Source organism: Hydractinia symbiolongicarpus, chromosome 2 (assembly GCF_029227915.1).
Source record: "Hydractinia symbiolongicarpus strain clone_291-10 chromosome 2, HSymV2.1, whole genome shotgun sequence".
Lineage (NCBI taxonomy): Eukaryota > Metazoa > Cnidaria > Hydrozoa > Anthoathecata > Hydractiniidae > Hydractinia > Hydractinia symbiolongicarpus.
Genome location: NC_079876.1, coordinates 13,765,340 through 13,791,929, shown reverse-complemented (window position 1 = coordinate 13,791,929; position 26,590 = coordinate 13,765,340). Strand labels below are relative to the sequence as shown.

Sequence of the window (26,590 nt, the reverse complement as noted above, 5' to 3'; positions counted from 1 at the left end):
GTAAGAATGATCTCCGAGCAAACATAATTTCCCTTTCACTGCATATAAAAATGCTCATCTCTCGGATACTTTAAACTTAGGCTTTTTAGGCTTTCTTTACACCATTACACCTCGATCACAGGACTCTTTGTCTCTTTTTTCATAACGGGACGGCATATAATATATTCAATAAAGGAAACAAGATGAAAGCTAGCTTAGATAGTTTGCTAGCTAGGTATAAAATAAGTTTTCAATGTCTTATAAATGCTGGCTTAATAATTTTTTATAAGCAACCCAGATTAATGATAGGTTTAAAATTGGGTCAAAATTAGCAACCTCCAGTCTTTATACCTACGCTACACTACACTACGATCCCTTCTCTAAGCTAGCAAATAAATGTTTTCGCAGAAGCATGCTGACGTTTAAACAGCAATATAATGTGCTTTAGCATGGTAAATTCATTACTGATGAACATGATCCGAAAGGTCAAGGTCTGAGTAAGCGCTAGCGGCCCTGGCATAGGCAACAAACCCTAGAGGCGAGGATGAGTCTGGTTCATCCTCCCATCCAACCTCTAATCGTTGCATATATTATGACGCGCAAATAAATTATCTATTTCGGATGTAAACTGCAGGCCTTGATGCCAAAAAAGAGGAAAAGCCTCTGAGGACGATCTTACGAAAGAAACGTTTTCGAACTGCAGTTCTGGACCCCGATTCAGGTGCAGGGTTCTAAGTATTGCTTTTCTCGTGTACGGAAAGCCTACGATGGAGAATTAATTTCTTCGAACCTGGCTTCATTGGGGGTGGGTGGCGAACAAATCGAAACAAAGTGATCATTTCGTAAGTTATTAATTTTACAGTACGTACCTCGCCTTTTATAGTTTCTGTCCCGCAACTTTCACGTGTTTTTAATTTTTCTTATTTTTTATGTTAGCTCTAAGTAGCTAAGTAACTACACGTTAGCTCGCCATGGCTAGCTATATAGCTACCTAGACATTTATTTGTAATTCCCGTGGGATGCATGCCTTTAGAAAACCCAGAAATCTTTTTAACAATCAATATAGAAAGTGTTGCGGAGAGGTTGCCAAGGCAAAGGCATTAAGCATGGCCAAGGAAAGGGTACGGCCAAAGCCAGGCAAGGAAACAGGAAGAGGAATCAGAAAGGCAGGGGTAGGCAAGGTAGGGGTAGGCAAAGCAGGGTAGGCAAGGCATGGAAGGCTCAGGCAAGGCATAGTAGGCAGGCACCAGAAAAGGCATAGGAAGAGTAGGCAAAGAAACAGTCAGCGCTGGCAAGGCCAGGGAATGGCAAGGCAGAGGCAGGCACCTTAATAGAAAATCTGCCCCTACAACTCAAAGAATGTGTATACTCAATATGTCTAAGCTATGTATCATATTAGGGCAGGAGTATAGAACATATCGAGGTGCAAATATTTCAAATTCAATGGCTCATAAAAAAGGTCTCAAATTTATATCAGGTCAATATACAGTGAATCATGTTAGCAGAATTATGTGCCAGTACAAATATTCAAACAATCAGTCATAACGCTGAAAAAACTATCATTTTTTGATAAACCTGAGATTAAAAATTAACTTGGTTCCAATGACAACAACATTAAAAAGTCAAGAATTGGAAATAATCAGAGAAGTCCACGAGAAAGGCAAAAAAAGTGTAAAAAAACGCCTTTTTGGTTTCTTGTGCCTAGCAGGTTTATCAACACAAAACTTTTTACCATAAAGTGATAGATCTATTACAAAAACAAAGCATTTTTGGGCTCTATAAATGAAAGTGATGAATGTACGGAATTCCCCCCTCCGCAACTCAATAATTACCTATTATACTCAATATAGCTAATATCATATACTTATGAATACCTGCCTGTTGTAGATGCAAGATAATTTTATTTTTCCTAGCCCTGTCCAGGATTTGAACCTGGATCTCTCATTTGCATGAGTATCATAGATATTAGACCAACAGGGCATGAATATACATATATAAAAAAAATTTACATGTGCATCTTATATATGTTCACATAGTCTTTTTAGTAACTAGACAGGGGGACCTGGCATTGAAATGTCTGGTTTAGTCACAAGTAACTCCAACACCAGGCGTTAAACGTCTGGTGTAGAGAGATTTATAAGTTTTGTAAACTGTGCCACACATTTATGTGGATCGCTTAAGTACAAGTATGCAGTATATCATAAATTATGTGAAGCACACACACCAGTAAGATGTTTCAGGTGTAATATATTTTTCAAATAATAACTTTTCTTCAAAAATACGGTTTATATGTTGTGCCCATCTTAGCAAATTTCTCAAAATGTTTCTCGCAAAACTTAAAAAGTGAATTTCAATCCAGGGTAAGCGCTTAATATAGGTAAACAATGTTGCACATCCATATATGTTTAATAAGATTTCAAATAAAATATTAGCGCAACTTCTGTTAAATAGAAACACAGGTAACAGCTTGTTGTTAACACTGGGCTTAGTGATTTGTACAGATATACTGTTTCGCACATACGTTTCGGCATAAAACCTATCCTAACGTCGGTTCAAACAAACAGACAGTTAACAACCTGTTATTATCCTACGCTCCTAAAACAATTTTACTTTCTGGAAAATTTTGTAACATTTAAAAATAAAAATACAGTTTATAACCTGTTTTTACCCTCTCAAAGTAAAAAAACTGCAATATTTTATGGGAAAAGTTTCTGTGAAAGATCAAAATTAATCGTGACATCTGATAGGCTTAAACACATTTTCCAAAAAACCTTTATTGTAATTCAGTTTAAAAAAATACAGCGGAAACAGCCCATTGTTACCCTGTCCAGCTAAAAAACAAACAGCAGTATATATATGTTTATTTTGCAAACAGGTTTTTATGACAGTAGGATAAAAAGCTCTTATCCCAAACTGAACAAAAACGTTGCTAGAGCCCTGTTGATGTAAGATCAGGTCAAGTTACAGAAACAGAAGTTAGGAACATTATTTGTACATCTTGGGAAATTAAATAGGAAATAATTATATAATTAAAGACTTTTAATATATGTTGACGGTTGCATGAGAACCGCTTATCGGAATTTAAAAAGCCTCAGTAATAAGAAATGATGTTGAAAGAATTTCCCTAGCTATATATATGTTATGTATATTGAAATAATTTTAGTTTCTGTAACTTGAGCCACACTGGTGTGTGCTTAGCAGCAGGGTTAAAAAAGTTTATTCCCTAACGTGCGTACAATATATATATAGCTACAACCGCTACAAAGAATATGGCTCTCTATCCCCCCCTCAATGTTAAAAACTGCTCTTTGTGGCTAAGCAACATAACTGATTACATGTGACATATCTTTATAAACATTGATCATGGGTAATAACGGAACGTACTATCTGCAAAATATCTGGCCAGCTATGTTCATTTCCAGACTTTGCTAAACTTTTTGGTTCTTAGTCTGTGGTATAAAATTGCCAGGGGCAACACATTTTGTGGGTGATTGTAGCTAGCTAGCTAGCTAGAACAAGCTATATACGTGATGGGACATTCTTACAAAGTAGAATACATGGAATCACAGTCCTGATATTTACTTGCAGAAACGGAGGTAAAAATATAAACAAACCAAGCGGACACCTTTTACCTCCATTTCTGCGCACGCAAAAAAACATGACACAGTGATTGAGTGTATTATCTCACTCACTGTGTAGTATATGTAAAGCTAGCTAGCTATAGCCAGAAAATCTATTTCTTTGTAGCTAGTTTTATACTAGCCATTATGCTACTGTTTGATATTTTTTATGCTATTGCTAGCTAACTCTTCAATTCAAGTAGCTAGCTATAGCTATTTAAGTTCTATTATTATTCCAGCTCAGTCAGTAGTTTTATGCTACTAGCCTTAGGTGTGAGTGAGAATAAGAAAGGGTTCATTACATGTAAAAAAGTAGTGATATACTAGCTAGATTAACATTTTCCCTTTCTTTCTTCGTTTTCTTTAACATAACAAGCCCTACTGTCAGTTGTGATATGGCTTAGATTGAGTTTGAGGCGCTATGTGTCCGAGAAAAGGTCATGTGATGTTAGTAAAAGTGTTTTATGTATCACGTGGCTAAAAAGTGTAGGCAGATTTGACCTAAACTTGAAACGGCACTATTTACGCTTGGTACCATATTTAATTTTTTTTTTTTTTTTTTTTTTTAAATCAATATCTTATATTAAATAATTATAAACTTTACAAGTGACAAGAAAATAGCTAGCTAAACAGCAAAACAAAGTTCTCCGTTTCTCAGACTGATATAGTACAGGCGATTGTGCGTAGTAAAAAATCTCTCAGTTGACAAGTTGGCTCGTTGCATTTGATATCTCAAGACAATCAACATCTACTTTTATCAACCTTCGTTTTGTATTTCTTGTTCCTCGAATACAGAGTATTGCTGAACGCAGTAAACAAAATGATAATTTCGTCAGAAGCCAGTTTGTAACGGTACTTTGTTCTAGATTTCTTTTTTCCGCTACTTTATGCGACAGAGTGGAGATAAAATGTTCTGTCTCTCGACTGGATCCCCCATATGGTGTGAAAATCAGCGGTGTAAATGATCCGTGTTCTACTTCTAGCACTCTTTGTCCATATGCACGTTTCTTGATGTTTTCATTCGATTTGAATGCATTAGGCAGTTTCTGATTGAGGTATGTCAAACAAATGGGTTAAATACCCTTACGTCAAAAAATGCTCGTTGACCTCGTTGCCAGAATCCTCTAACGCTAATGTCGAGTCTAGCTTCATCTGTGGAGTTTGCAGAATTGCTTAATTTTTCTCCAGTCAGCTGTTGTAAATGCAGTTCTGTTTCTACATCATTGGAAATCTCTTCAGATATTTTTGCCAAAGTATCTCTTAATTCATCGTGACGTTGATGAATATAGCCACCCTTGACACATGACATAGCATGGTCAATCGTGAAGCGTTTTCCACAGACACAAATTGTTGGTAGGAACTTCAAATCCCACCGATATCTCATTCGTATGGCATCATAAAACTCTCTTTTGTTGAGTGCATAATCCTCAGATTTTATTGGGAGTGCTGACAACCAACTTGAAGCACCTTTCATTGTCGCCAAATCATTTGCTCGTAATTGCTCATTCGTCATGCGTTGGCGAATTTCTTTCAGCTTTTCGTTATGCAACATTTGTTTCTGTTTAAGGATTTTGCTTTTGATATTATTGTGTAACTGTTTGTCAAATTTATAAGACATTTGCTGTAGTGTAATTCTTTCTGCTAGTTGTTTTGTCATTTCAACAGAATTTTCATGTTCTCTCTTTGATGATTCGACTAATATCACAATTCCCATACCACCATAGCGAATTGGTAAACTCAAACAAAAAAAACAATGCCAAAACTCTTTATTAATGGCCGTAAGAATAGTTAATCAGACAAACTGCGTAAACGGGGCTGGAACTCTAAGTAATGAAGGTGTCGCGCACGGTAGGACAGATGTCAGATGTGAGCATCGTCAGACCGTTACCCAGCTATCACATCACAAGGTAGATAACACTAGGTTGAGGATGGCTAGTGTAAATGTTGGTACTCTGAGAGGTAGAGCAGGTGAAGTAGTTGAAATGTTAGAACGTAGATCTGTTGATATGTGTTGTGTTCAGGAAGTTAGGTGGAGAGGAGCTTCAGTGAGATTTGTGGAAGGTAGGAGGGCAAGGTATAAGCTTTTTTGGATTGGTAATAGTGATGGATATGGAGGAGTTGGCATATTCGTTGCAGAGAAGTGGGTAGAAAAAGTAATAGATGTTATGCGAGTTAATAGTCGTATTATAGTGATAAAGTTTTTGATAGGTAATAGGATTGTCACTTTTCTGTCAGTTTATGCTCCACAGTGTGGACTCAGTGAGGAAGAAAAAGATAAGTTTTATGATGAGTTAATAGCAGTCACATCAAAGTTTGGAGACACTGAACTTGTCATGGTGGGCGGCGACTTTAATGGTCATGTTGGGAAGTCATCTGAAGGTTATAGAGGTGTGCATGGAGGCTATGGATTTGGGAGCAGAAATAAGGAAGGGGAGAGATTGCTTGAGTTTGGAATGGCAACGGACATGGTGGTTTGCAACACATCATTCAGTAAGAGACAGAGTAGGCTGATAACATATGAGTCAGGTGGTTGTAAGACACAGATAGATTACTTTTTGGTTAGAAAGTCAGACAAGAAAGTGGTGAAGGACGTGAAAGTTATATCGGGGGAAGAGTGTGTTTCCCAGCATAGGTTGCTGGTTTGTGATATTATCTTGAAGAGTGTCAGAGAAGCCAAGGGAAAGTACAGGCCCCGTCGAAAAGTCTGGAAGCTGAAGGAAGAGATTGTAGCAAGACAATTTAGTGCAAAAGTTCAGCAGTTAGCCTACAATAGTCAATGTGATAGTGACAATGTTGAAAGTACTTGGACTACTTTGAAGAATTGTCTTCTAGAAGCTTCTGATGATACCTGTGGGTGGACGAAAGGACCAGCTAGACATAGACAGACCTGGTGGTGGAATAATGAGGTTGACCAGTGTATAAAGGAAAAGAGGAAACTTTGGAAAGAGTGGAAGTCAGGTGGTAGTAAAAATATTTACTTAGGGGCTATTTCTTTCGCACACAAGAATCGGTTCTAAATGCTCCAAGTGCTCCAACTATCATTTCTTTGGTAATTTGGGGCATTCAGAATCGAATCTGGATGAACTCCTCGAGGAGCAGTTCACTTGGAGCATTTAGAGCACTCAGAACTAATAATTTGACTTACTACGGTCAAAGCCTTCTTGCTCCGAAAACCCATTTCTTTGGCGCACATTTTTTCGCTAGTGAAACTCTTGCAGTGAAAAACCATTTTGAATACTTTACATAAATTAAAAAACCACGGGAGACGGAACTTAATTATACCGAAAAATAAACAAACAGGACAGCTTCAAATGTAAACACAACTTGATTAAAAGTGAAAGCGCGATGTCATTTAACACTTCTTGCGAAGATTACGGTTTTTATTTACAGAATATATGGGGAGGAAATGATGAAACAGGAGAATTATCTACGATAGATACCAGCGCCATACGTCAGTCGCCGTCTCCACCGAAAAAAAAATTAAAAATGACTTTTAAATTAAACGGCTAAAATCGCTAGCGCTTTCGCTTTTGAAACAGCCATATTTGTTTACAAATGAGCCGTGGTTTCTTAATTATGCAAAAATTATGCAAAAATATAAGCTATATTTTTAAACCACATAAAAATGTCGGAGCACTTGGATTCGGTTCCGTGTTGTTTCTTTGGTCACCGGAGCAGTCGGAGCAGTTGGAGCATACAGATTTGAATCTCAGGTATGAAAGAAATAGCCCCTAAGCGTCGGGCTCGTACAGCAGTGTATAAGGCAAAATCAGAAGCAGAGAGAAACAGATTTGCAGATGTGTTAAGAAGGGAAGACCAGCGCAATGAGGTATTCAAGATAGCAAAGCAAATGAAGAAGACTAATCAAGACATTGTAGGTGAGAAGTGTATACGTAATGATGAAGGTGTTTTGGCTAGCACAGAGGAGGAGAAAAGGGTAGCTTGGAAGAATCATTATCAGAGGTTGCTTAACACTGAGTTTGATTGGGACGAGGATAATTTGTCTGATGATGATGTCGTAGAAGGGCCAGCCATGCAGATCAAGACAGAATGGGTAGTGGAGGCTATTAGGAAAATGAAGATTGGCAAGGCTGTAGGAGTATCAGGTATTGTTGCAGAGATGGTAAAAGCATCTGGATATGTTGGAGTTGAGCTTATTACAAGTCTTGCTAACCAGATTATAAAGGATGGTGCTATTCTGAGTGAGTGGCAGTCGAGTGTAATAGTGAATTGTTTCAAGGGCAAGGGTGATGCATTAGAAAGGGGTAACTATAGAGGTTTGAAGTTGGTTGATCAAGTAATGAAAGTTATTGAAAGAGTGATTGATAAGTTACTTAGAGAAAGAATTGTTATAGATAAGATGCAATTTGGTTTTGTTCCAGGGCGTGGCACTACAGATGCAATATTTTTACTCAGACAGCTTCAGGAAAAGTATTTAGGAAAGAGAAAGAATCTCTATTTTGCCTTTGTAGATTTAGAGAAAGCTTTTGATAGAGTGCCACGTAAAGTTATTTGGTGGGCTATGAGAAAATTAGGTGTGGATGAGTGGCTAGTTACGATGGTTCAGTCTATGTACAGCAATGCTAGAAGTCGTGTCAGGATTAACGATTCACTTAGTGATGAATTTAGTGTAAATGTTGGTGTACATCAGGGTTCTGTACTTAGTCCTTTGTTGTTTATTCTAGTCTTAGAAGCGCTGTCGATGGAGTTCAAAACAGGTTGTCCATGGGAGTTATTGTATGCAGATGATTTGGTTCTCATAGCAGAGTCGATGGAAGAATTAGTTGAAAAGTTTGAGAAGTGGAAGAAAGAACTAGAAGAGAAAGGGCTGAAGGTAAACACAGCAAAGTCTAAAGTCATGATAAGTAGCATTGCAGCCAAGTGTGACCTTGTAGTTGGAAAGTGGCCTTGTGGAGTTTGCAGGAAAAAGGTTGGTAGTAACTCAATTTTTTGTCAGACTTGCAAGCATTGGGTACATAAGAAGTGCAGTAGTATTAGTGGAAGGTTAAGAGCTGGCATACAGTTTGTATGCAAGCGTTGCAAAGGTGAGATTATAGAGAATGAAGTATTTCCAGCTTTAATGATTTACAACAGTGGCTCGTTAGAGATAGTTAAGAACTTCTGTTACTTAGGTGATATGTTGGGCAGTGAAGGGGGTGTTGGAAGAAGTGTTACTTGCAGGATAGGTTCTGCTTGGAAAAAGTTTAGAGAGTTACTTCCTTTATTGACTAGCAGAGTCCTGTCAATTGAGGTAAAAGGTAGGTTGTATGAGGCCTGTGTAAGAAGTGTTATGTTGTACGGTAGTGAGACATGGGCAGTGAAGCAGGAAGATCTTGACCGTTTAGAAAGGAATGATATGAGAATGGTTAGGTGGATGTGTAATGCCAGTCTGAGAGACAGAAAGAGTTCAGATGAGCTAAGAAGCAGGCTAAGTCTCTGTAGAATTAAAGATGTTATCCAGATAAGAAGATTGAATTGGCTGGGGCACTTGGAAAGAATGGAGGAGGATAATTGGGTAAGAAAGTGTAGAGACTTGATAGTTCCTGGGGCAAAGCCCAGAGGCAGACCGAGAAAGACTTGGCAGGAGGTTATAAGGACAGACTTGATAGAGAGGAAGTTGAGTTTAGATCTAACACAGTCTAGATCAGATTGGAAGAGGGTCATTAATATACCCCGTCCAACCCATGCTAGCATGGAAAACGGACGTTAAGCCGAGAATGATGATGATGATGATGAGTAATATTCTCTCGTTTTCGGTACATTTATGTCCCTCTGTCAATGCTGGGATCAATGTATTGTCGATAACATCGTCCAGTACTTTGATATACTTGCTCATATCCCCAAGTGTCCGGATAAAATAGTTAAATTTGTGTTGGAATCCACTTATGTAAGCAGCATAGGCAGCGTGTGGTTGAAAAAGTGCAATTTTAGCTAACTTCTTTATCTGAACAATCCATTCATTTACCAACCCAATGATGTACTTTTCTTTCTCATCTTGTGTACCTATAAAGCTGCCAAGATATTTATTTCCAACTGTAGTGATGTTTATCTCCGTGTCACTGAAGACATCATCAGCTACTAATTTATGTTCATCCTTTACTATTAACCATGATTTTGGTGCCTTAGGATAATAGCCGAATAATGGACCATAATGCTCAACTTTATCCCACCATTTTCTTAATTCAAATATTTTTCCGGCACCTCCCAGATCATCAGCATAAGCGCAGTGAGTTATGTTCAACTTTCTATCTTCCACGTCATTCTTCAACAGCGGGAGAAGAGGAACAATTCCAACTGCATAAGCTGGCATAGCGAACGGGTCACCTTGAGTTGTTCCTTCTGCCGATAATATTTCTTTCCCACCCATAACAAACAGCCTCGTTGGTAAGCTATAACAATTTTGTATATACGTAGACATAGCTGGACATATGTATCGGATATTATGAAGTAGCACTTTCCGATTAAGTGAGTTAAAAGCATTCGTAGCATCTACTAAAAGTAATGCGTCTGTTCCTTCTTCTTCAAAAATTGTTGTCATGGCATGAGCAGCTGCCTCACATCCAGAAGGTAGACCAGCACATAATTGGAGAGAACCAGCGTTTTCAAGTATTTCCGGTTTGATTACTGATATTATGGACTTTCCAATCACCCTTCGAAGAACCTCCCCCACACCAATAGGCCGCACACCAGGTTTCTTATCTAGTGGTATTAACCTACAAGCGATGTATGCTTCCAGTGAATTGCCTTCTGTGTGATCAAATGCAGTTGTACAAAGATTTTTCGCAAACCGAGCCAAAGATGATCTCAATTCCAAGGCGATCTTTCCAAAATTCTTTGACACTAATATACGTCTCCAGCCATCTGAATTCATTCCTGACGGTCCTGCTGAACCTTTTGTACGAAGTGCGGCTTTCAATATTGTTGTTTCATCTATGTTGTTGTAAATAGCAGGATCGATAAATGGGATTTCCCCTTTGAGAAGCACAGATTCATCAGCGTCAACAGGATTTGGATGTTTCAACCTCAGTTCTTGGAGTGTCTCATCAGTTAGATCCAGTACTCCACCAGACATCTTATCATCCAATAATCTTAGTGCAGCATGTATCTTTCCTTGAAGCATTAGTTTTGCGAAATTTTTAGCGCACTGCTCTGGAGTATTCAGGGAATTTGGTTTTGGGATTTTAGATTGTATAGTCCTTGATTCTCTCATCAAATCATCGAATCTTCCTTCCACCCAGAGATTTAATCTACGGTTAAGACATTCAGAGTGATCCTTCACTTTGGACCTGTATGATGGTTTTTGTAGTAGAAGCATCGGCATCGTCATAACTGCTTTGATAGAAATCCCCTTTAATAAATCTACTTGTTGGTTCCAGATCTCTATGAGTCTTATTGTTTCAGTAATATATCTCTTCCCTGCTGCACCTGTTGGTAGTAAAAACAAGTTTCTTCTCCAGTGCACAACTTCGTCGTACGTGGCATTGAAGATTTGTATCACGTCATCTAACGTATGATCACCCCAAATCTTGATTTGTGGTTTCGTAATGATTTTCCAAAGTTTTGACACCTGAGCTTTGTGTTGTTGACTTCAATTTAATGTTTTCCTTTTTTGAAGTTTCCGTTAAAGACACACCTGCAATGACTTCTTTAATTTTCCTTGTATTTTCTGGGTTTTTTATCACCAGGTTTTGTTTACAGGCTTTCAAATGCAATTTAAGTCCAGAGGAACTCTTGCATTTCTTCTCACAATGCGTGCAATTGTAGTTTTCAAACCTTTTTGTGTTGGGTATAGCAGTGTTTCCAGAAGATTGATTTCCTTTTTCAACCATATAATTTTCACCCAAACTTGTTTTTCTTTCCTCAGAATCATTGTCTTGTGGTGGTGGTTGATCATTATAAAATAGTCGTTTAATCATTCCATCCATGCTGTTTCAGTACAATCGATAGACGCAAAACAAATACACTAAAACTAATTTCTCTCCTAACTCAAAGAACCCCGATAAGGAGGGTGCCTTTATAATGCGCCTTCTTTAAATCTTAAATTTGATACCAAACACTCTTCGCAAACACCAACTGTCAGATAAGAATAAATTTTAAGTTTACTGGCTTACCTAAGAGGTCCCCGATGAGGAGAGTGCCCTTTTAAAGCAAATCTTGAAACAAAACAAATCTTTAATTGCGTAAAGTCTTTTCAGCGTTGTGTTGGATGTAAGCCGTGTGTCAATTATACCATGAATTCCAGTTTAAACAGCAGTCAACAATGTCAAGAAGTAAGTGATTATTAATTTGTTAATCTTTTGAAACCCGTTTCGTGTCTTAACACAAGTTTCGCGTAGATGTGTTTACTAATTAATTACTTTCAGTTTCTTGTTTATGTTTTCGTGCCGCCATCTTTAACGGTTAACGGTTCATATTTAAACCATATTTAAAAAACAACAAAAACTTCATCGCCGTGCTGAAAACATGTTGACTCGCTCACTAAAAAATATACTTAAGAATGACTATATTATATCGCTTAGAAACTGACCCAAAACGGCGGAATTTTTGATATTTTTAATGTATAGGGGGACAAGGCTCGGAAATTGTATAGAAATCCTATATACTATCCACCGTGCTTTCTTTTCACATATATTTGCCTTATATAAGGAGAAAATGGGCTCCGCTTTGCTCCGCAAAAATTAAATTCAGATTATGAAGAGTTATGTTCTAACTCAATTTACGGATGCCGGTCCAACTTTATATTAGAAATTTCGGTGTTTGCGAACAATCAGAGCAATATAAATACAGTACAGTCCAGATGTAAGCGTACGCGTACGCTCAAGTTTCACACCTTTTTCTCGGAGGCGGTAGTTCTCGGGCAACTTACGGACAGTCCCTAACAGGCCAATGTAGTGATCTCACTATGGGGAAAGAACTTTTCATGTCGGTTTTTAGGCTAAAACGTAGCTTTTGATGGACTGTTCTTAAAAAAAGCTGTTAAAATATTATAAACTAAAAAATGACGTCACAGCGTCGATTTCAAGTTTCCTTGTCGGTTCGTTTTAATTGAATTTATTCAAAAATACGGCTCCCGGAAACTTTTAACAGCTTTTTTGTTAGTCACTGACATATCAGGCACGAATTGTGACAGATAAAATATTTACAGGTTGCCCGCGCAAACACTGTTTTCCGACAGTTTTTCAAATATTTCGTCAAAATAGGGCATTTTCGTCAACATTTGACGACAGTGTCGGGAATACGTCGAGTTTTTCCGTAATGTTAGCAGAAGCGCGAAAATTGAAAATGGTAGCTTAAGGCGGTAAAATATATAAACATTATTTTTGCCGAACAATTACTGCAGTATGGGAACTTTTTTTTCAATGTGCGTTTATGAGAGCTGAAGTAATACGCAGTACTCAAAGTATTAGTTATCGCAACAAAGATGTACGTTTTAATAATTTTTTGGCTATGTTTCCGCATCAATCAATAACTAAGGAATACTTTAACAGAAAGGCCGGCGAGCTTAATGCATTTGTCAGAAAATTTAAATGGATGGGCGAAAAAAGGTGTAAGTACCTGGAGGAGTTTTCAAGAGAAAAGTGGTTAAAGCTGGACAGTGAAAAGCAAAAATATCATACAACGCACGAATGTGTAGGATGCAGTTCACTTAAAGCCGATATAAATACATTTCCAATTTCAACAACACACAGACGCAAAAAACCTAATCCGTTGAAAACACCCTTCGCTGATATCACAAATACACCAGATACACCAATAAATATTATTCTCGAAATTCCGCACACAAAAAATGACATTTCATATATGAAAGGAGCAGCCGAGTTTGTTTTTGACAGTGTCAATGACAAATGGGATAAAATATTTGATACACCATTTACTAAAATTTTGACGAAAGGGAAATCAGCTAACGTTGCGGAAGTAAAAACAAATTGCGAAAAGAAAAGAGAGTTAAGGCAAAAAAATACAAAAATTAAAAAATGCCTGGAAAAAAAATGTTTTGGTCAAGGCAAAGTCATGGATACGATTTTGGGAATCAGACAGTCCAAATCTACCTACAAAAAATCAAGATCCATTCAGTATCTTGAGAATAAAGAAAAAGCAGTTGAAAGAATGATTGGTAAGAACAAATTTATTTATTTTTTATCCAATATTAGAGCAATGTTATAAATACATATTTTATATATATATATATATATATATACATCTATAAATATATGTACAGCAACTGTTTCCAACATATGTAAAACTAATTTTAGAACAAGTTAGAACTATACTGGGCTGTATGATTTTTTACAATTTTTGTACAAAAACAAACGTTACACACTTTTTAGCAGGAATGAAAGAACTAAAAAAATGTTTAAAACATAATATATAATAAACAAACCAAATTAAACAAACAAACAAACAAACATCTTTTTAGGAAGAAAACAATCACTGCAATCTCAAACAGATGATACACCAATGAAGAAAAAGAGGCATAGTCCAGACACGAATAAAATTAATTTTGACAGAAATGCACTGTTAGAAGAAGTAAAGCATATGGAAGATGGTTCAAAGGTAGTTACGAATATAATATTCTGTAAACAGTACTTACAATATTCATTAACACACGGATAATTTTTATAAATTTTAGATAAATTATTCTGAATTGGCACGAAAGTATGGCATTCCTGGCACCACTGGAAATACGGTTGTCATAGAATACCTGGAAAACAATGGCATCGATTTATCGAAATTTACCAACAACTTTGTTAATCCAAACCGAATGCGTCGTAAATACGAAAAATTTCCAGGTAAGAATCTAAAGAATAATGTTTTACAAATTACAACAGCTTTTTCCTGATTTTCCAATTTTTGAAAGCTTTTTTTAATAAATTTTGTATTTTTATCACACAAATTTGTAGTTTTAAATATTCTAATGTATATATACTACTTTTGTTCTACTACTGTTCTATGAACTTTATAATCTGTAATACTACTGTTCTATAAATTGTAAAATGTATAATACTGTACCAAAAAGATGTATATATATACTTTACAGATGGTAGTGGTGTTTCAGTACCAATGCCTCCCACATTTGAAAAGATAAAGAAGGAAGATTTTTTAAACCTGTGCAATACTCCCGTTAAAACATAAACATTAAAACTTGTGAGTATATACATATTATTTCCAACAGCTTTTATTAAATATAGCTTTTGTATATACTTTATCAGCTAGCTATCCTTGATTTAGAAAATTAAAGATATATTGTTTTTAACAACCACTAAGGGACTTTTAGACGTACGCCCATGAAACAAGTTCAGATCAGTTTAAAAATAAAATAACAAAATCTTTTCTAAAGCACTCAAAAACTTTCACTCATTACGGTTCATTATGTGGTGCATATATCCGTACCCTACTAATGCAAGAGAATACTAGCTAGCTAAACTGCTTTTCTAATTAAGCTACTCTTTTGTACAGAGGCGGGATTTGCACCCACGACTATTTAGCTAGCTAATCTGCAGTGATCTAAGACCTACATAAAGAGTTTGTATTTTTTGACTGACTGTTTTTTATTAATGTTTATATTGCTGTTTATATAGCTATAGGTATAGCTAGCTAGCTGTCAAACCATGATGGTAAAAATTTAAACTTTAGCTAGCTAGGTAAACACTTTTGGGAGTTCTTAGTAAAATATATATATGTATATAATTTTACCTATAGCTGGAAAGATCAAATAATACAATACAAAATGTGTCAAACCTTTTTTTTCTGTGTTCTGTTACAAATACGTCCCAAACATTTCTGTCAAAAAGACATTCGTAAAGAAGATGGCTGCCTTCTTGCCCTCCTCTCTTCCCACACTTTAAAAATAATGGCATGTCAGCGATGTATCCTCCCACAAAATCAGCACGTCAAAAGAACACGTCAAACAGCAAAACGCGGGAAATAATTTAAAGAAACGCGGTATACACGTGCTTCTCCCGAAAAAATTAAAGACGCGCCGTAAGTTGCCCGAGTTGTTTGTCTTTTGTTCTTATTAATCATCTTGCGAGTCTTGTAAGTCATTAACTTGCGCGTAATAAACAAAAGATTATTGAAGAAAAAATAGCTTATTATAACTGCGCGTAACTATTGTTAAATAGTGTTAACATAACTATTCCCAATAGCATAATTGCAAATGTTATCAACTCTATCAATGTGACACGAAGAGCTATTGTTTAATATTTTTATTAAACAAAGGTTTTGCGTGGAAACTAAATAGACTAGCGAGAAGGCATTGTTGGTTGCGCGGGTTAAATAAAGCCTTTACGCGATAGAAATTATTTTATTTTAACAAAGATTGAAAATTTTTTTAGATTGCATTTTAAAACTTTAAAAACGAAAAACGGCGATAGAAATGTTTTTTTAGGTCGCATTTTAAAAGTTTTAAAACAAAAAACGGCGATAGAAATGTTTTTTTAGATCGCATTTTAAAAGTTTTAAAACGAAAAACGGCGATAGAAATGTAATTTTACATCGCATTATAAAAGTTTTAAAACGAAAAACGGCGATAGAAATGTTTTTTTAGATCGCATTTTAAAAGTTTTAAAACGAAAAACGGCGATAGAAATGTTTTTTTAGATCGCATTTTAAAAGTTTAAAAACGAAAAACGGCGATAGAAATGTTTTTTAGAATGCATTTTAAAAGTTTAAAAACGAAAAACGGCGATATAAATGTTTTTTTAAATCGCATTTTAAAAGTTTTAAAACGGAAAACTGCAATAGAAATGTTTTTTTAGATCGCATTTTGAAAGTAAGAGCTTGTGATTTTAAATATATCAGATTAAAATCGCGTTACTATAATTAGTTTCGTTGTTAAAAAAAATTAAAATTCAATGGCCGTCGCGTTTAATTTATTCTCGCGCAGAGTATTGTTTTTAAACAATGTTTCTCGCTATGCTTTTGTTTTTAACACGAAGCAATTATTTTCGCGCAATTTGAAAGGAACTCGCTATCCTATTGTTTTTTTTAATGAAAGCAATTATTTTTGCAAGTTGAGCGTACGCGTACGCTTACATCTGGACTGTACTGTACTATTTGACCATCATTGTAGGTAAGAAAAGAAACAATCGCTATTTAAACAAGAGTAAGAAGCTTCATAGCATGTACCAGAAGGCTCCTATACCAGGCAAACACTCTTTTTTCCCACCAGCTTACACTTTTATTCTAACATTTAAAACTTCTCAGATATTTATAACAATAGTTAAGTTTACTAACTCTAGTTAATTGCATACAGACATGATTTAGGTGGCTCCGACCCTGCATCACTACTCCACTGCCATGTTTGTTTTGATACATCTGCAATTTTTGTGCAAAAGGCTCTTTTTTCAAAAAAAAATTATTATGTTTACACTTGATGAGCATCATCATCATCATTCTCGCCTTAACATCCGTTTTCCATGCTAGCATGGGTTGGACGGGGTATATTAATGATCCTCTTCCAATCTGATCTAGACTGTGTTAGATCTACACGCAACTTCCTCTGTATCAAGTCTGTCTTTATAACCTCCTGCCAAGTCTTTCTCGGTCTGCCTCTGGGCTTTGCTCCAGGAACTATCAAGTCTCTACACTTTCTTACCCAATTATCCTCCTCCATTCTTTCCAAGTGCCCCAGCCAGTTCAATCTTCTTATCTGGATAACATCTTTAATTCTACGGAGACTTAGCCTGCTTCTTAGCTCATCTGAACTCTTTCTGTCTCTCAGACTGGCGTTACACATCCACCTAACCATTCTAATATCATATCTTTCTAAACGGTCAAGATCTTCCTGCTTTACTGCCCATGTCTCACTACCGTATAACATAACACTTCTTACACAGGCCTCATAGGATGTCATAAGAAAATGATGAAACATGTATGTTTACACTTATCCTTTTTCTTTGCAGGTTGCTGCAAGGTATCAGGTTTTCCCGACCCACCAACTCTTTATGATAATTTAAGTCAGGTCTTCTGTCTGATTCCGTGAATCTGTCAGAAGGGTTATTTTATTTGTTGTCGATTGGCAGGTTGTATATAATTCATGATAGTTTCCTTTGCTGCTGTTTTGCAGGTTGTATATATTATTTCTTACTGGAAAGTAATGACAATGACATTCTAGTATATATTTTATATTGATATTTAGTTCTTTAGATCCTAACATTTGTTAGTATAAATACAGAGAAATATAGATAAACATTTTAGTTTACATCTATAAATGACTTTTGTCCATATACGTTACAAAAGTTTTATTTGTAGCCGCTTGGCAAGTTATTCAGGCATTTACAGGTGTCTTTTTTTTACCACGTTTTTGCCGCTAGGTTCGATTTCTTTATATTTTTCAAATGATAACCATTTTCCTTGTTTATTAAGAATATTTTGTGTTTGTAAGCTGTCTTTGTTGAAAGTTTGTGTTTTTAAGCTGTTCTTGTTGACAGTTTGTGTTTTTAAGCATTTTTTGTTGAAAGTTTGTGTTCTTAAGCTGTCCCGGGTGGCAATTTGTCCTTTAACCTGTCTTAGTTGAGAGTTTGTAGTGGAATCTGGTTCTGGGTGACCAAATTTTATACATGTCAGTTTATCACAATAGTTATTTTTGGCAATATTTACATATGACGCAGCGCATCTTTGGATACTCCCTGATTTGGCTAATTTAAATCAAATTTTTTTGCTTCACCAGTTTTTTACTTTTATATTTCTGTGTAAAGTGTTGACATATTCCGAGCTTGGTTGTTTGAAATGTTTTTCAAATGTCTTGAGAATGAGGTCTCCTTCCTCTACTTTTTTCTCTGGAAGCAATTATTCAAATTGTTCCTTCTATCACAATAGTACTGGTTTGTTACCTTTCCTTACACAATTCTTACAAATTAAAGTTTGAAAATAATTTTTTTTGCTATGGCAGTTCCATGTGTGTGTCTGTCACTTTTGCAAACGCAATATTTTTTACCACCTGAATGCGTGAGTTTTTCAAGTTTTTTTGTTTTGTTTGCATTTGTCTCGCAACGGTTAGAAACAACGTGATAAAAATAAGCAATGTGGTTCGCTCAAATACACATTTTTGAACGGGACAGCATTCAAATAGAAAGTTCCCTTGGCGTAAAAACAAACAAACATAAAATTTTCTCGACAAAGTTCTTGACAAAAGGCAAACTAAAGAAGCGGATAAAAAATGTCTCATTTTTGACGATCCCTGAGTCATTAAAAAGTGCAGATATTAAAAGCAAGAAAAGTCAAAGTGGAGAAGTAGAGTGGATTAAAAAAACATATAATTTGGAAGAGGGTTACCATCGACACAAAACAACAAAAAGGAAAATGCAAAAAGTAAAGTGTTTCAAAAACGAAGATATGAAAATGAAAGAAAAGTCCAAATGAAGAAAAGTTAAGTTGAAAGCCACAAAAAGTTACTTCGGAAGTAAAGAGTGGAGCTAGAAGTAGTAAAGTTAAAAGTACAAAATGAATGCTGGAGTTTCAAGTGAATTGAAATTAAGAAAAGTAAGAATTTTGATATTTTTAGACTTTCCGTGTAGCACACTAAAAATTGTCAAGGAAAATCACATTCTCAAATCCAATCGCATTGGAGTTTTATATTTTACCGCGTTTTTTATAAAAAAGCTAGCATTTGTTTACATTTTTTTGCATAATTATGTATCCACTGGTGCGTAACTAATGTATTCGTCTTAAAATTCAAAATGCTGCATAAAGCTGTTAGCTGGCTACCAAACAAATATTCCAGCGAAATAGAAAGTTTTGGTTTGTTAAACTAACTGCAAATGTCATAATTTTTATTGTTTTCCTTTATATGTGTTTTACTAAGCACATATGGCTAGCTACAGACGTAGCTAAGTCTTCCCAGCCCAGTATATATAACTGAGTGTCTTAGGTAATGTTTTGTTAGCTAGCTAATGTTAGCTTCAAGGCTCCCTCTTTTTTTTAGGTATTTATAGGTACCTTGTAGTGAAACTTCTCTTCTTTTTTAAACACAAATTAGGATGTAACACGCTAGCTAGCTAAAAAATCTTTCTTGAACTTTTAGGAGTGTTACTCATTGTTTATACCAATTTACAAGGGGACCACAATATGACAAGTGGAACAAATTTTATTGAATTTAAACTTTGTGTGTTAAGTTATTTTTTATTGTTTTGTTTCCTCATCCTGATAAACTTTTGTCAGCCTACGTGCAAAATGCCAAGTTATTTTTACAGGGGTTATTGACATTAGATTGGGAATTTATGTGGGTTTATGACTTTAGCTTAAAAAAAATTATGAGAGGATGGTTGTCAGTCCATATTTTTGTATTGCAAAGTGCTGTTTTTTTGAAATTTTGTGTAAACTTTTATGGAAATAGACCACATGAATGCGTGTACCATTAGACCCATTTGATTTTCAACTATATAAATTAAAAATCAATATTCAAAATTTGTGAATAATTTTGATTTTCAATTTAATTTGAAAATCAAATGGTCCTAAGTGTACAAGCATTCACATGCAACATACTGGGAGAACAAATTTTTGTAGAATTACTTTCATTGTAAGCTGTTGTGAAGCTAATGTCTGTTTATATTTCGAATTGTAAACTTTTGTTGGGAAAAAGTATGTGCTGTCATTTTCACTGGAAGAAAATTTCATGGTTTCATGTTTTTGTTGATAATTTTACAAAATTTTGTAGTATATATATAATATAATAATTGTTTCGTGATGATAATAAAATTACTAAATTTTCTCACTGAAACTGTTTTTGTTGGCCAAGGACTGTATGCACTGAAATGACTGATTTTTCTATAATTTGATGTGTTTCATAACCTTTAATGGCAATATACAACATGCTGAATGAACTGATTTTTTTGTTTCTTTATAAACAAACAATGATATTTGTTTATTCTAAATTTACTCCTTGCTCCCTGCTTCTTTGACATTTCAGTTTAAAATGTTTAGTAAAGGGCAGTACAGATCATCAGACAAAAATTAACCAGTTAATTTTTACATTTTGTGTATATTTTTACGGGAGAAGATTGTATGCAACCGAATAAATGATTTTTCGAGATTTAAATTTGATGTTTTTCAAAGTATGGCTTTTTGATATTGTTGTATAAGCATTTAGGAAAATGTGTAAAGAACTTATTTTCATAGATATGTACTTACTCTTGCAGGCCTTTCTTTTTGACACTTCAGATTAAAATACTAAAGGTTTTTAACATAATCACATAAGATGTTGTGACTGTCAGTTATTGTAACTTGGTTACTGTTGCTTTGTGATCAACTAGAATTTCAAGCTGTTTTTCTTTACATTTTGTAATAAGATTTTATTAACATCTGTGTTAAGTTAGGAATTACTTCTTGCACACCTACATTTTGACATTTTTTGATTTATTTTTTTGGTAAAGGGCAGTGTGCAATATACCAAAATATTTGCCGATGTCAATAAAATTTATATGACAGATCTTTCCCATTGTCTTTCCGTTTGTCTTGTGATAAAGCCTGTAGAAAAACCTATATTTGTCTCTGCAACTCTTTGTCAAAAGCACACGATCCTATACATTTTTTATCAGCGTTTCAAGATATATATGATGACTGATATACAAATTTTTAAAAAAAAATTTGTACTCTGTGGGGACGTTGCTGACCTCAGAAAAATTTTTAAACCTTTTTATCTCTTTAACCGTTCATCAAAGCACATTATCATGCACATTTTCTTTATTAGTGCTTTAAGCTCCACACAATGGAGGCAATGTGAAATGAATTAATTTCTTTTGTGGATGGTGATGTCACTAAAATTCACATGACACTTCTTTTTCATTGTTATCCTGTCTGAGTGGATTTTTTCATCGGCTTTATCGACTAGTATTATATATTATTATCCAGATTATATAAATTTCAGCATTGATATCTGCCCAAATGAAAATATATATTTTTTTTGTTTTATATGAGAATTTTATCAATTTTATATAAATTATAAGACCAGACTAAATCCTGCTATCAAATTTAAGACATTCTAGTCACATGACTAAAGTGCTTATTAAATGTTTTATATATATTTAGCTAATCTGTTCCCTAAATTTAAAAAGAAATCAGGAGAGTGACATAGCGTTTATTTTTCTTTCTTTAGAAAAGCAACTAAACAAGATGGGCTCAACAAATGCAACATGTCAACCAGTGTTGAGTATAGCTATGCTGCAGCATTATACTGTTATACCTTCATTGCTGATAATCTTTGTACTTTATGCTTACGAATATTATAAAACTAGACAAGTTAAAGTTATTGCTCCATTTCTGTTTCTACTGGACAATGATAAGAATCGCTTCATGGTAATACTTGCTTTTGCATCAATGATTGGAGATATTGTGCATCTTTTAATGAACAGTTCCACTGTTCTTGTGTTTCTGCCTGGGGTTATTGGGCAGGCTTTTTGTGGTACTATTTATATTATAGAGATTGGACTGATAAACTTTCCGTTATTTGCTTGTATTAATTCTTCATATGTTGTCATGGCGTATGTTTTTGGTGCATTGTTTACATTGTGGAAATTAATTTTTGTGTTGTTACAGTCTTGTTATTACTCCTGCTCCTTTAATGTTACGGAACTTGTTTTGGTAAATGTTATGGAAAACTTACCCAGCATTTTAAGCATGTTGGCTCTTTTTGGAATATTTGTTAAAAATTGTTACATAAATTTGAAGCAAGGAGTGTACTGCAGACCGTTACTGGAGCATAAACTAGTGAACGACTATCAAATTACTTATGTGAAGAAAGCGCTTAATGTCCTTTCAAGAGACGTTGTAGATTTTTATAGCAGCAACTTCCTTAAAAGATTGTACAGCAGATACAGCAAGCCTTGGTTTAAGTTTTCTACTGTGTTTTTATCATCTATCGTGGTTATCATGATTGTGTATTATTATCTGGCTGTTTTATCCATATATGGTTTCAGTAAAGCAAATGGGATTCTTCTTACTTCACTGGAGTCTAATATCAATTCAACCGAAAACATATACCCAACACTTAAGAAAACAATGGAAGGTTTTTACATTTCATTTTATGTTTCCTTTGCTGTAACTGGAATAGTGTATGGTCTGCTACTGCTTCACTTTATCTATTCACACCGTGCAAATGTGTTAACTCTGTATGCTGGCAAAAAAACTGATATTTCCAAACTTGTTAACTATCGATTAATGGTTTATTACAATTTATTCTTTCCTGGTTATTTGGTTGCATACATGACCTGGGGGATGATTGTTTTTTTCATTGTATTTTTCATTTTGTTCTTCCTGATATATGGATTTATTGTTTTGGCAGTTGATTTTCCATCTGTTCAAGAAGTTGCGGAAAATCTTTTAAGGTACCTTGCATCATACTTGCTTATGCCTTTGATAATTTATCTCCTACAATTACTGCTGGCATACAAAGTTTTCACTGTGAAGCCCTTATCAACAATTGCGATCTATGTAAGAAATTTGAAAATTTACCATATTGCCATGTACTTTTTCTTTTTCTTCAATATCGTTATTGGTGCTGTATCATGCTTATCCAGATCTTTCAAAGCATTTTTGGTCAGCATTTTGTTTCTTGGACGAATTGACCATACCGCAATGATTTCCAAGTTTTTCCAAAAATTTGATAGTGGTTTTTTAGCATACATTGGTTTCTTGCATGTTCAAGCTTCATATAAAAACCCAATTATGAGATATTTTTGTCAAATTTTATTAAATGAATCTTGCAAGAGCTATTCAACTATTTTAGAAGACGGTTATTGTTTGTTCACTGATTCAAGATGTATTGTTCGCAGACAACACATTGTTAACTCAGTTGCTTTTAATCGATGGTTTTTAGCATACACCTTGATAAACAATCCAAGTTTGGTTAAGGAAAGATTCAAGATAGTGAAACCAAGGTTACCAACGATAGTGTGTTGACATAATTTATATATTTTTCAATCAACTTTAAACTATTAAAATAAATATGTAATGTTTTATTCAAACAATTTTGTAAATAATACATAAATGAATGAAATATTGACTAATCATCATAATGCTCAATCATCATAAAACAAACGGCTTGTTGATTTCATATAAAGGAGCTTAAAAAGTTCTCTATAAATCTTTTTTAATATTTTAAATTTTTGTTGTTGTTTTCCGAGATATAAGTCTTTACAGTTTAAATACTTATGCAGAATTTAGATACTCAGAAAGAATTGCTTGTATAAATGATAATCAGGGTAAATAAGTAATACCATAATGCTTCCAACCTTAAACCTAAGATTTAGGAAAAAAGTGATTAAGTAAGTATACTTTCACTATTGCCTATGAGAGAGGGGCGTCTATTCGATGGGGGCGTTTATTTAAAAAATGACTGAAAAGGAGGGGCGTCTATTCGATGGGGGTGTTTCATAGAAGGGGGCGTTTATTCGAAACATTATTGAGAATAATAAACTGGATAGGTTAAAACATATTTACATCATCATATACCTTGATAAACCCCTAAAACAGTGCTTTATTTATTTTAACACACAGTGGCATACATTAATTAGTAGGTTTATCAAAGCTTGTTATCAAGATTAAAAACAAAACAAATCATACACATCTTTTCCAGCTCTTAATCATATGTTACATCTGAAAAAATATATTTTTATGTATAAGGCAGGGTATATAAATCTTAACATATGTCTTTATTTTATTTTTAATTTTCCTGATTAATTTATTTTTTATGAGTGTTTGTACAGGGTTACCACGCCTCCTCATAACTCCTCACATCTCAAATGTCCTCAATTATTTTTTAAATTTAGGTTTTCTTCTCAAATCTCCTCAAAAAAATATGACATTTGGTTATTTTGTATGCTGTTTTTATATTATTTATGTTGAATCACAACAATTTATGGTATGCCTGCAAACATTACTTTTTTTGTTGTGTTTGTATTTGAAGGAAGAGTTCTTAGTTATCTTTTGTAAATAATATTAAGATCTTTGTGTTAACAATTATTAAAGTATAAATATGTCACCTCCGCCATGTTGTTTTGACAATATGTCAATGTTTACATATAAACTGATCAGATGAAATGTAAAAGATGTGATTATTACAAGCTCGTGAGCTTGTATTAAAACGCAAATGTGTCCTACAAGAATGGAAATTTTTGCCTCTCTGAGCACCGACACGGGAGTAGTCGTGTGTTCGAATCTCGTCTTGGTAACTATTTTTACTTTTTTTTTTCTTTTTACTAACTCGTAACTAACTATGTCCGAAATAATCAATTGCAACGTCACAGATTTAAATTTCGTACCTAAACTCTCTAAGTACTTGGAAGTCATCTAAATGACGTTTCAGGCCAAATTTGGTATTTGTTTTCGACAAAACTTGGCACAGTTAGACAAAACTTGGCAAAGTTAACAAAAAAAGTATGCCGAACATGGTAACATTAAAATTTTGATTTTTTGTCAATTTTTTGTCAGACTTGCAAGCATTGGGTACATAAGAAGTGCAGTAGTATTAGTGGAAGGTTAAGAGCTGGCATACAGTTTGTATGCAAGCGTTGCAAAGGTGAGATTATAGAGAATGAAGTATTTCCAGCTTTAATGATGTACAACAGTGGCTCGTTAGAGATAGTTGAGAACTTCTGTTACTTAGGTGATATGTTGGGCAGTGAAGGGGGTGTTGGAAGAAGTGTTACTTGCAGGATAGGTTCTGCTTGGAAAAAGTTTAGAGAGTTACTTCCTTTATTGACTAGCAGAGTCCTGTCAATTGAGGTAAAAGGTAGGTTGTATGAGGCCTGTGTAAGAAGTGTTATGTTGTACGGTAGTAAGACATGGGCAGTGAAGCAGGAAGATCTTGACCGTTTAGAAAGGAATGATATGAGGATGGTTAGGTGGATGTGTAATGCCAGTCTGAGAGACAGAAAGAGTTCAGATGAGCTAAGAAGCAGGCTAAGTCTCCGTAGAATTAAAGATGTTATCCAGATAAGAAGATTGAATTGGCTGGGGCACTTGGAAGGAATGGAGGAGGATAATTGGGTAAGAAAGTGTAGAGACTTGATAGTTCCTGGGGCAAAGCCCAGAGGTAGACCGAGAAAGACTTGGCAGGAGGTTATAAGGACAGACTTGATAGAGAGGAAGTTGAGTTTAGATCTAACACAGTCTAGATCAGATTGGAAGAGGGTCATTAATATACCCCGTCCAACCCATGCTAGCATGGAAAACGGACGTTAAGCCGAGAATGATGATGATGATGATGTCACCTAAATGTCATTTTAGGCCAAAATTGGTTCGAAAATTAAAATACTTTATTTTCGACAAAATTTGGCACAGTTAACAAAAAAAGTATGCTGAATATGATAGTGACATCAAAATTTTGATTTTTGTCACCTAAATGGAGTTTAAGCTCATAAACGTTTCAATCGCGCGACTTTCAACCATGAATGATAGGCTGTATTTTTTGTTAGCAGAAATTGTAAAATTGGGTTGCATTGTGGATGTTTCATAGTTGTGCATTTTCAATAACGAGATAGTTTATGCAGCGCCTGCATATTGTTTATTTTTTAAAAAGATAAGATTAGTGTTCACAAGCTTTATTTAACTAACTGGTAAAGTAAAGGTGTTTCCACCAAAGTTTTTAAAAGTGAATATAGGCAGAATTAAGGTCTCCCCAAATGCCTGGAAAGTAGTCTGCGAAAAATAAAATTTCCACAACAATACGTAAGAGAAAAACGAAGACGCTCCACCATATATAAATAATTACGAGAACGAAATTCTTTTTGTAGCGAAAAGAATTTCTCGTTTTCGCTTTCTTCTTTCTGTCAGTCAGTTTACCCCAGACTGACCCAACGAAAATTGAAATTTCGAGGAATTTTCCGTTCAAGAAGATCTCACAAAAAATAACTGCGTAGTCCACAAGAAATGTTATTGCCCATCTGAATAGCAAAATATGTCGTGTCTAACTTCGTAACAGAAATCACAATTTAATAGACAGCTTTTTGTAAACTTTATTCGCGAGGTTGTTTACGTATATCATACGTCTTGTT

General features: G+C 34.8%; 2 protein-coding genes and 1 long non-coding RNA gene across 4 annotated transcripts; 2 read left to right on the top strand and 1 right to left on the bottom strand.

The window, feature by feature from the left end:
* Window positions 1-717: 717 nt before the first annotated feature.
* Window positions 718-23,592, top strand: LOC130629536 (stimulated by retinoic acid gene 6 protein-like). Of its 2 annotated transcripts, none has more exons than XM_057442782.1 (2): window positions 718-821; window positions 21,694-23,592. In XM_057442782.1, the coding sequence occupies exon 2, from the start codon at window positions 21,711-21,713 to the stop codon at window positions 23,493-23,495; it is 1,785 nt and encodes a 594-aa protein (XP_057298765.1). In that variant the 5' UTR covers window positions 718-821; window positions 21,694-21,710; the 3' UTR covers window positions 23,496-23,592. The 2 variants fall into 2 exon arrangements, with proteins under 2 accessions (XP_057298765.1, XP_057298766.1); XM_057442783.1 differs by lacking the exon at window positions 718-821 and adding an exon at window positions 17,937-19,082.
* On the top strand, window positions 11,337-14,255 carry LOC130629539 (uncharacterized). The gene is made up of 2 exons (XM_057442791.1): window positions 11,337-13,713; window positions 14,017-14,255. Exons 1-2 carry the CDS (start codon window positions 12,969-12,971, stop codon window positions 14,211-14,213), a joined length of 942 nt encoding a protein of 313 aa, XP_057298774.1. The 5' UTR covers window positions 11,337-12,968; the 3' UTR covers window positions 14,214-14,255.
* On the bottom strand, window positions 13,229-15,580 carry LOC130629540 (uncharacterized). Its single transcript, XR_008981975.1, has 2 exons — window positions 15,339-15,580; window positions 13,229-14,397 (listed from the first exon to the last, which is right to left on the bottom strand). It is a non-coding gene; the product is annotated as an uncharacterized LOC130629540 (long non-coding RNA).
* Window positions 23,593-26,590: the final 2,998 nt, after the last annotated feature.